Source organism: Syngnathus floridae, chromosome 12 (assembly GCF_059516105.1).
Source record: "Syngnathus floridae isolate MCC-2025c chromosome 12, RoL_Sflo_1.0, whole genome shotgun sequence".
Lineage (NCBI taxonomy): Eukaryota > Metazoa > Chordata > Actinopteri > Syngnathiformes > Syngnathidae > Syngnathus > Syngnathus floridae.
Genome location: NC_142424.1, coordinates 8,572,220 through 8,583,661, shown reverse-complemented (window position 1 = coordinate 8,583,661; position 11,442 = coordinate 8,572,220). Strand labels below are relative to the sequence as shown.

General features: G+C 38.0%; 1 protein-coding gene across 2 annotated transcripts in view; it reads right to left on the bottom strand.

The window, feature by feature from the left end:
- Window positions 1–5,147: 5,147 nt before the first annotated feature.
- The window catches only part of LOC148389952 (ephrin-A5b-like), a 53,809-nt gene continuing 47,514 nt past the window's right edge, over window positions 5,148–11,442 (bottom strand). For both annotated transcript variants that reach the window (XM_088392622.1, XM_088392623.1), the window contains 3 exons: window positions 8,926–8,991; window positions 8,759–8,839; window positions 5,148–8,002 (listed from right to left, as the gene is read on the bottom strand). In XM_088392622.1, the coding sequence (XP_088248748.1) occupies window positions 7,878–8,002; window positions 8,759–8,839; window positions 8,926–8,991 (272 nt within the window). In that variant the 3' untranslated portion in view covers window positions 5,148–7,877. The remainder of the gene's footprint in view (window positions 8,003–8,758; window positions 8,840–8,925; window positions 8,992–11,442) is intronic.

The window sequence follows — 11,442 nt, the reverse complement described above, 5'->3', positions numbered from 1 at the left end:
CATAGGCCAGACCACAAATAATAATGATATTAAAACAATCAATATAAGAGATTAACTAGGCTCCATCATTGCATTTACCTGCATGTCTGTGTTCTGTCACTCACTTTGTTTTATTTTGTACTAATTCTACTGGGGCAGAGATTGTTCCTCCTGTGACAGGTTGTGTATTTGCTTGTGCATGTTAAACAGTGTTGCGCGGCCCTGTCACCGAGTTCTCATGAGGTTACAAGTGTGTGTGTGTGTGTGTGTGTGTGTGTGTGTGTGTGTGGATGCATACAGTAACAATGTGTGTGTTTTTACGTGCAAGGGGGCCTCCTGGGTAGGAAGAAAACCTGCCTCTGCGCTGTCTGCTCTTCCCCCCAATCCCTTGTGTTTTGTTTTAATGTTGTTGTTATGTTACTGTAACATGTTGTCAAAAGAGTCATGGAGACACCTGATAAAACAAAAGCATACGACACAAAAGGAGTAAATCAGCAGAAGATGAAAAAGATGTTTTCATTTAATAGCCGTAAATGTTCAATACGCAGTGCACATTTTATTTGTTATTTTATTTTTTAGCATTTTTTTTTGTATTTTTGTATTCACAGTACTCCGTGTCTAAATAAAAGATTTCAACAATTTCACTGGTCTTGATACAATCTCGGAGTGGTGCTGCCTCTGTGCCTTTTCTCTTTTTACTGATCTCATCCAGCTTCGAGCCATCGGCAGCAAGAGGACAGCGTCATGATTTAATGGGTTCTCTTTCACTCAGTCTTTATATTTAGTGTTGAGTAGAATTGCACATGGCCTACATAAAACTGAATGGGGCTTCATTTTAGCAGCGGGGCACAGAAGTGGTCGACCATGCCATTGTGTGGTCTCCATTATGGAATACGGGGTAGCTTAGTAATACAGGCAGTCAACTGATGACAGCCAATGTCATTTTTCATGTTCATTTAAAAAAAAAAAAGGCTTTCTCCTCAAGTTTTCCGTCTGTATTGCCACAAGGTGAAAGATCACTGCTCCCAAAGAAGGCAGTACAATTGTTTGGCTACTGATATTATCTCTTATTCTTCCCCAAAATGGTTTGTTTAGCAAAGGCCACAGCTAAATTCCTTCTGTTTAAGCATTCAGCTAAATTGAAGCAGACAGGAGAAAAAAAAAAAAAAAAAAAAACGCCAGTGGAAGCATTGAGAGTTGAAGTGGATATTTTACAGGAGGCTCCCCTTGTGAGATCAAATTAACACAAGCCACAGGAGTCATTCTTAGGACTCACATGACAGAAAATTAATCAAGTTAAATGAAGGATTAGAAATTAAAGAATGTCAAACTGGTAGCACACCAGTCAGTAAAATATGTTGGGTACTTTCCAGTACAGCCTTGTATCACATTTTTATCCTATAGCAACAGTCAATGCATTGAATCTTATTTAACTTGAACTGTTTTGCTTACTTAATTTCTTTCTGGATGGGCCATTTTTGCATTGTATGTGTACTGAAAAGCAGATATCCCGCAAAGGACATTTTTAATACTCCCCACAATAAGTCCCAAATGGAAATCAACAGCACCCGATCCACACTGTCCATCCCATAATGACATTATTAGACTGGTCTCTCTTTTTTGTATTTAACACAGTCCAAAATCTTTACTCAACATAAAAATCTGTAACGTTCCCAATAAGAGCAATATCATTTTCCAAGCACAGGTCTCAAATGCAGGTCCAGGGATCCATATAGTGTTGTCTCTACAAGTGGTCATCTGAACCAAGTTAGTCTCCTCCTAAATTTGTGAAGGTGTCAATAATGGCACAGTCTCGTAACCTTACAAATCTATCAACTCATTTGCATTTGAAAAACAGGTTGAAAATTAGAGTTGAGATACATCTCAGATGACTTAGAAGAAAAGGTGGCATTACTCTCACGTTCATTAAGACAGGGGTGTCAAACTCATTTTTTTCGCGGGCCGCATTGTAGTCATAGTTTCTTTTGGTGGGCCATTATGACTGTCAACTCAAATAAATTTATGAGCACCTCATATTATATACAGTAAAAGCTACAAAACAAACTGACAAATAACTCGTTTTCAAATCAGACGAGTAAAAACTGGTCAAATATTTAAAAAAATATATATTATTAAAAGTGAACACAATTTGCAATTCTAGTAATGACACACAAATCTGATGCACAATTTGTCTTCGCGGGCCACATGAAATGATGTGGCAGGCCGTATCTGGCCCCCAGGCCTTGAGTTTGACACCTGTGCATTAAGCCCTATTAGCATTTAGCCTTGAATGAACCTGACACATGTATGGTATATCGTTTTGGACCATGGGAGGTAGGCAGAGTACCAAAAGGGAACCTCATATTAATACAGAGAGAACATGCAAACTCCTCACAAAAAAAAACCCATCTGTGATTTGAACCTAGACCCTTCTCACGGTGAGCTAGATGATCATCTACTATGCTGTTTGACAAGTGCTTTACATGTTTACTTATTCTGTATTTTACATGTCATTGCAGTTTGGAAGGGAACCTCGCAGCTGCTTTGTCAACCGACACTCAGACCAAACAACGGCAGACACACTTCCTGCTCCCTGTGACATTCTCCCGAAGTTTCATCACTGCTGATTTAATGAAAGTGACGAGCCTCGGAGCACCCGCAGTAGAATGCTGCTAGGGTGTGTGCTGCACAAGAAGGGACTGACAGAAAACAACCTTTTGGTTTTACTATTTTCTTTGCTTTCAAAGAAAAAAAAACTCCGAGTGAGGTGGTCAATCAATGCTGAGTTGCACACTTTCAATGTGATTATTTAATAATGCCTCCATGGAGAACCACACGAAAAGATGAAAATGATGGGTTGTAAGGGATTACATGCCCAAAATAATCTGCATATGTTACAGTCTTTAGCAGAGCAGACACAGTGAGTGGCAAATCCTGAGCTCTGAACATGTTTCTGAGTTTAGCCTTTGTAATCGGGAGAGTTTAAACACACAAGCAGCCGAACGGGTTAAATACTAAGTATATTCCTCGTGGGTAACACTGATTGAATGTTTCCTTTCTGACACTTTATTACATCAAAATCTGAGAATCACATAATCTCAAGATCCCTAAAGATGCAGTGATGCATCAGTGTCAAGTCAATTTTTCTCATCCAGCTTCTTAAATCACTATGAGTCACCATTCAGTACTTGTAAAATACCGAACGGGAAGTGTCAGTCTGATGTATGTATTTCTACAGACCAAATACGCAGATAACAAGAGACTGGTTATCAGTGGGAAGTCCAGGTCAAGACATTCCCACAAGCTGCCATCAATCATCATGAAATATTGGAACAGGATGTGCCCAAAGTAATGATTGAGGGTGAAAGGCTTTATTACTGCCACTTACAAGTTGTAAAGATACATAAACAATATGAAATTATGGTGATCGTTACAAAGCAAAAATTAAATTTTAATGAAATAATAATAATTGGCATCAGGTAAATGTCACTGACGTTGCGGTTTGATTTTGATTTTTAATTTACATACTTTTGCATTTTGGGATCATAAATAATTTATGATGCTTACTTAGAGTTTGTTGACACTACAAAACTTTAATACATTGCTGTAAGTGTTTTGATGACAGTGATGGTTTTCACTTTATAGTAAAACTGTAATCTTTTCCACACACAAAAAAAAGCAGTACAAGAGCAACCTATCCCTTTTGTCTAATTATTATTTATGGACTCCAAATCAGAAAAGAGTTTACCTGTAATGCAACGTGGCATACGGGTATCTGCTATTAATTTTCTATCAACAACTCACTCATTGATTGTACCAATACGTGCAGAAGAGCCCGTAATTTACATACTCACTGCACATTGCGTTCTCATTGCCTAAAAATGTGAGCCACACTAGACTTGTCAGAACATGAAACATTTTGAAAAGATGCCAGCGTATAGGCATACACATGCTTCCCGTTCCACTATGAACCGCCTCCAAATTTCGATATGCCAAATTATATACTGTCAGGTTTGGTTGTATTCACCCTGTTTCACAACGGCTGACAAGGTTTCTCATGACTGCCGTTGCAAATTTGTTGACGGTTTAAAAATCTTGCCAGGCATCTACAGCAGTTATGGTCTGTTAAGTTTGCCCATCATGACCCCCTCACCCCCACATGACATCCCGTTAGCCTTTATAAGTGTTGATAATACAAACACACATAGCATGACATGGGTACCTAACTCACACTGCATTGTTTGCAATTTGATTCCAGTGGCAGGAATAGCATTTTTGCCTTACAAGAAGACACATGATCAAAAACAGACTTGACCTTGGAATGATGTGTAATTACATTCAAAGACAGAACAGGCTGCTTCATATTGTTTTTCTTCTGTGTCTTGTCCGAGACATATCAGCGGGGGGTGGGGGACACCATTGAGGCATCTTTCTTTTGGTTGTGGTTGACGTTTTCATTGAGCGTAACCTTCCTATCATGTTGTCTACGTATGTGAGGACAGATTGAAGAGTTGCGAGGGCTTTCATTTTTTTTTTTTTTTTAAGATAAGATCTTTCATGTTTGGAGCAAACTTGAATATACAAAAACAATTTTAGCAATGACCTAAATTTTAGCAATGATATTCTTAGTTTTCTTCCTTCTTGAGAAAAAAGCTGAAAGGAGGTACTAGGAGATGTATCATCCATCCATCCATCCATCCATCCATCCATCCATCCATCCATCCATCCATCCATCCATCCATCCATCCATCCATCCATCCATCCATCCATCCATCCATCCATCCATCCATCCATCCATCCATCCATCCATCCATCTATCCATCCATCCATCTATGACATGCAGGTGTTTGAAGTGTACTGTGCTCATGGGAAAAAAATGTGGTGATTTATTTGAATTAAAAATGCATAAGCTATGCAGAGTGTGGAGCTAAAAGGCGTTTTGTGGTGAACCTCACAGAACTGCTCCACATTCGTTCGACATTTATCGAAGCTTATTTTTGTTTTTTCAATCTGCATATTACCTTCAGATCCGAAAGTAACAGCTGTTCCCCCACTTCTTCTGAACTCAGTCTGTGTGATCAGGCAAGATAAACAGGCTCCGACTGAGCCTCTATGTTATTTCTGTCACACATTTGCGTCACCATTAATGATACAAATCACACACCATACAATGACAAAGAAATATTTATTACACCTTTTTTTCCATGATTGTTTTCATTAGTTATAGCTGCTCCAACACGTGTATTTACAAAGAAACGCCCTTTCCGTAGAAAAATCTAGCGAGAGACTGAGCAGGGAAACATTAGAAGAGATCGGGAGGGGCTAAGAGGTAAAGTCACAACAATGTTAAAACAAACATGGAGTTTGAGGAACTGGTTGTTGCAAAGGTAACAAAAATCTTTTCCTAAGCAATTGGCATTGGTGGCACAAATTCAGATGAAACAGACACCAAACCTTTTGGACCAACACTCCGAGTGACACCATTTGTTGAAAACATATAAAACAACTGGCGATAGACATTTAAAACATCTCCTGAAACATTGTAGCAAAAAGCTAGTGGCGATGATGAACAAAGGCGCACTGAAAAATATTTCAATAAAACACCTGTATGAACTGGAGTGACTATTTCTAAACAGACTCATTTTGTATATTTAAAAATCCATCTGGTGTACATGATTCATGAGTGTAAGATGACCACCGCATGTTCAGTTTGCTTAGCATTTTCACAAATTTACATCCCAAGGGTGTAATGTATCCATTTTATATAAAATACATATAAAATGAAAGAGTTTTCTAATATCAAACATTATTTTCTTACTGAACACCCATCAAGAGGGGTGTGAACAAACAATCTAACATTGTATGTTAACATCAGATTCAATTTTGGATACACAGTATCCAGGAAACTGGTTGTTTTTGTCATGGTGACATGGCCAGAAGTGACGATTTTAAGATGACTTCAGTCAGATGTACAGAGGTTGGTGGTAGATGTTAGGGAGTATAATGAAACCAAAAAAATCCATCTTTTAATATCTGCCCAGGTCTACAGGGATGTGAAACAAACCCCCCAAGCACACACATGAAAAAAAACTCCACAAAAGACAACAAAGCTATTCAAGTGTGATCATGCAATGCAAATGCAGTTGAGTTAGTGAATGCAATGTTACAAAACATCAAACTTGAACATGCATGTAACCTATGAATGTGTTTAGCACCCATGTTGAGCAGCAATCTAGGAGTAAATATGCACTCTAGAGAGAAAAAGATTCAATTCACATGAAAGTGGATCATTAGACTACAAAATAAAAAAAATGTGATTTTCTTCTGACTTTTGTAATGTACTTACAAAACCACTCCCATAAAGATTTTTTTTTTGGTATCTAAAAAAAATGGAATCTGACATACAAAATTACTGCCACTCTTGTTTTTATATTATTTGTATTTACCTACAAAGTATTTGTCACTATTCTTAAAATGCACTGGACTGATACTTGACCAAACCAAAAACGGAAATAGCCAATAGAACTGTTTGCTTTCTAATCTGTAGGAAAATGATGTGGTTGACAATTTACCATGAAAGACCGCAAAAAAAGAAAAAAAAAAAGTGGAGCAGTGAGTGTTCCCACAAAATCTGTAAATGTTAAAATTCTTTGATAAAATGAATTATTTTGACTCAGAGGGAATAAAATATCAATTGATGTACTGTACTGCACCATCATGATCATTTATCCAAATCTGTGTTTAAAATGAAAAAGACAAAACTCACCGTTGCTATCTATATACTTCACTTTAGGCATGGAAACATCCCTGAACTCTTTAGGACACGTGCCACTATATACAATAATTGTGTAATGACGATGATTCACAAAAAGAATAATGCAAGAGGAAACCTACAATTGTGACATTCATTAATAACATATTTTGAACACATATTCCGCCATTTGTACACCCTGATAGCACATCAGATTATTTTTTTCCTTCCTTCCTGGACTTGATAAAACCAAAAACAGATTAAAACAGACAAACACAGACAGACATACGATAGTCAGTATTATCTTCTTTTTTTTTTTTTTCCAAAATGAAACGTATTTTATGCTAATAAACCGCATGACTTATTGTTCTAGTGTGTTTTATTGCCTTTTTACCAGACCGGAAATCACAATAAATAAAGCACATGTTGCCAGGACAAAAAACCAACACAACAAAACATTCCTTGCACATGTCATCCCAATATTTTACTGTACATTGGTGTTGTCAGCTACACTTGATGTATGTGGTTTACTAAAAAACAAATGAACAAAACAAAAACAAAAAACACCACTAAATTGCTTCGATTCAGACACGAATATGAGTGCTTCTTTAAATGTTGCCAATATACTTTCACCAAAGGCTACTGCACAGTCTCTCAACGAATCACCTGAGGAAGGTTACTACATTGTGGAAGGTTGCCCTCACCCCCCATGCAAGCAAAAAATGTCCTTTCCTCCAACACATGCGTCCTTCCACCATCTTCTGACGTGAGATGTCGTCATGTTACTTGACGGGGGTCTTTGAGTGATCCTGCAGCGCTTCCGAAAAAGACTAATGTATGTGTGAGTGTGTGTATTTATGTGTTTTTGCACAAATAAATGTTTAATATCTAGGAGATGAATATTGAGATTCTGCCTCTTTCCACTCTTTCCTGCCAATGTCACTAGTCAATCACAATGGTTGGCAAAATGAAGTTTTTCATGGTCCCTTCCTCTTTCACTGACAGATATTGTCAGTGTTTATCTGGTTTCCTTAGAATTTTTTTTATGTAATAAAAAAGTGCTCAATAAAGGGGAGGGGTTGCAGAGTCGGGCAGCCTGTGCTCCAATCAGGACAGTCAATTCCTGGGAGTTTTCTCAGCACGACCGCTATAAAGACAAGATCGCTGCCAGGAGGATGATAGCAGAGCTAAGCAGGAGTACGGAATTGCAGCACCGGGCGGAAGAGTTCACGTCCCTTCGAGAAGGCTCCGGTGACTCGTGACTGATGTCATCTGAAGGGGAAAAATATGACATTATTGCATTATTATTGAGCTGGCAAATTATCAAATACGCCGGGAGGAAAGTGCATGATTCTTATACTAAACACATGTGTGAGTGTGTCTTTATATTACAAATAGTAATGAGAGCATGTAGAGGTCACGCATGCACTCCAAGTCACAAAAATCTCTACGGGCTCAATAAAATAATAATTTGGATGGTCTGTTGTCTTTAAGGGGATTTCTAAACCACTAAATACTACACTGAGAAGACAGCAATTACGTCAGAAAGTTTACTTTAGAGTTACAGTTTCAGAGGTTAGCTCATTTTTGTAATTTGAAAAAAAAATTGATGAAACGTTTTGGAGTTGGGAGGCCATTAAATGGCACGAGAGTTATTGTTTTCCTTAATTTCTGAGACATAATTAAAACGTACATAATCAGGTAAGATTTAAATTAAGTATTATTTCTTGAACGTGTGTGTGTGTGGGGGGGGGGGGGTGCGTGTGTGGGTGTGTGTGTCATTGCAGCAGCTTGCTTTAATAGAATTTAAAGTAAAATCTTATTGGGTATGTTAAAATTTGTGAACATTTGAAACAATTTGCTAAATGAATAGTCAATGTTCCAACCCTGAATTTCCTTCAGGGTGGATAACAAATCTAATTCCAGAATTCTCAAGAGAAGACAAAATTCCCCTAAACCAACAGCCTCAACTCTGTCTACCGACACACACACACGCACACACGCACATGCAAACAAAACCCCACCGACCTCTTGGTTCTAGACTGTTGTGACTGTTTTCGTCAAAGTCGACCCCTTCCTGTACGCTCCCAGAGTTTCGCACACAATTGTCTTGAAACACAAAGAGGAGAGAAGAAGACGTGTGATTACTGAAATCGGACGTCACACATCTACAGTCCCAACAATGCGCAACTTACTTTGTGGCCTAACAAAGACTTTGAGTCGAAGGCAGCTCCTTCTTCCTTTGGCGTCAGTGAGGGAAGCTGTGGAAAGAAAAATCCAGCAACTATTCAACACAAATAACATAAATGTTTTTCTCAGTTTTTCTCGATTCTGATATATTCCAAAGAAACTAATTTTCAAGAAATTTGCAGCACAGAATCAAAGCGGTCCATTTTTGTCTGTCACTAAACACAAGACATGTAGCTAGCATAAATATTAGAAACATAAATTCCACAGTATTTCACTATTAACTACTAACAAATACATAAATAGTCACAATTTGTGAGTATGAACGAACTTTCTGAACTTCCTTCCCTCATCCTGGTATAAAAGCATTTAGACTCCACATACATGCTTCCATAAAGCAACTTAATATCATCCGTGCAATTCTATTTCTCATTTCGGTGAAGTGAGACAAGTGAGACAATGACAATAAAGATCTATTCTATTCTTATGCTCACCTTCATGTGTTTCCAGAAACCTTTGAGTTTCTTAGTTAATTTAGTAATTCATACTCGACTGAACTAGCCAGCCTTCCACTTGTGCCTTTGCTATTGTCTGGAATATTCTGATGTGTCCTCTGGCACAATCTTCATCTGACAATCTCCTAATCTCTCTCTCTCTGGCTTCACATGAGCATAGAAAGACTGACCTCAGTCATTTCCTGGTGCTTAAACATGACAAAGAGCTCATGAAAACATTTCTTTTTTTGCGTTTTCTGTTTAGATGACGACTATCAAAATTTTACCGATACATGTGAAATTGCAAAAATGACTTTGTGATGTAATGACACATTTTATTTGTTTCAAATGTCTTGTCCTGTCTGTCGTAGACTGCAACTGAATGTATAGGTGTCGGTTGAAACCCGTTCATCCTCATTCATCTAAAACCTCAGTGTGACACATCCAGACCCAGTGTTTCCACTCTTACCCGTGACTGAGGCTTTTCTTTAAAAAAAATGCAATATCAGATGGCGTGGAGATAAAAAGTCATCGTAAACCCTGGCATGAGTGGAATATTGGATGTCAAGTAGCAGAGGGAGGATACAAACGTGTCTGTCCATGGCCATCCAATAACTTACAAGTGTCTCTTTGTGTCTGGAGAGTGTGGCCATGATCTAGCAGTGTATTCTTATTCATCTTATTTGACTGGAACTAATTAAAATTTTCTTGAAATTATCTAAAAAAAAATCTTGCTTCACTAAAGGTCAAGGCAGACCTGAACCTCTTAGCGAAATCATCCACCTACTGATACAGAAAATATTAGTAAGGAATCAATCTATGCATATATTTCCAAATGGCGCGGAGAACAGCCACACACAAAAAAAGAAGCTTCATTGTAGTTGTGTTTGTTCTGCAAACAGTGACAACGACACATCAACAATAGCTGAGGCTACCGTCATGTTTTTGAATGCTAAAAAGGCCAAACCACTTTAGAAATACGAGAGAATAAACCTCAGCAGAAAGAGTAGGAAACACAAAGCTGCTCATTTCTTTTCAACAACTGGCCGCGAGTGCAATTATGCATCATGGGGTGTCATATGACGTAGAATGGGTTGTTCATGACCACATTTACATTTGTCATGTAAAAATTGGCAGACATTTTACTGTGCTCTTATCAAGAATTGCCCCTCGTATTTATTCAGTTTTTTGTGTGACTCACATTTCATTCCATTGTCCTGTGTTCAGTAACTACCCGCCTCTTTCACAGCAAATGCAAACATCCCTTCAGACTCCAACACACCACTGAGGTCACAGTCTGCTTTTTTTTCCAAATCCTCGAGCAACATGGCTGAGCTCCGCTACCACTTATTGAAAGCTCTACCTACAATTATACCTCCACGCAAACCAGTAAGAAAAAAAAATACATTAAAGAATATTCTAGGGCTGTCACGTAAATGCTGCTACCATTAACACTATTTTAGCATGAGAAACCTGAAGACAGAAAGGTACAAAAAAGGAACAACAATAATCAACAAAAGAAAAGTGAATCACACTGACTCACAGACTCAACTTTCTTTTACCAACTCTACTAACAACTCTACTCTACTGAATCACACTGACTCGACTTTTAAAAATGGTACACAGTTAGTCACCTGTTTTTACCAACTCTACTCATCGGGGCAAATCGCCATATACATACATTTATGCTATTATCATATTTAAAAACAGCACAGATGACACAATATAAACATTTACAATGTGGCATCAAACAAAAAATAAACCTCTAAATTATTTTGTCTGTCTAAATTCAGAAGACTAAGATGTGTTTGGAAAAAAGGCAATAACGCACACAAAAATAGAGTTTGTATCGCCTCACGATCACTATTATTTCAGGTTTGGTGCCAACAGAGAATAGCAGGTCTCTTTGTAAAGGAATTAGCCAGACCACGATAGAAATACTCGGGGATCAGATGTGTAAGGATTGGTTTATGTCGGGGCCTTTTGTGCTTGTTTCTCTGCGAGAAGTTAAAGGGAAAGCTGCTTGTGCTA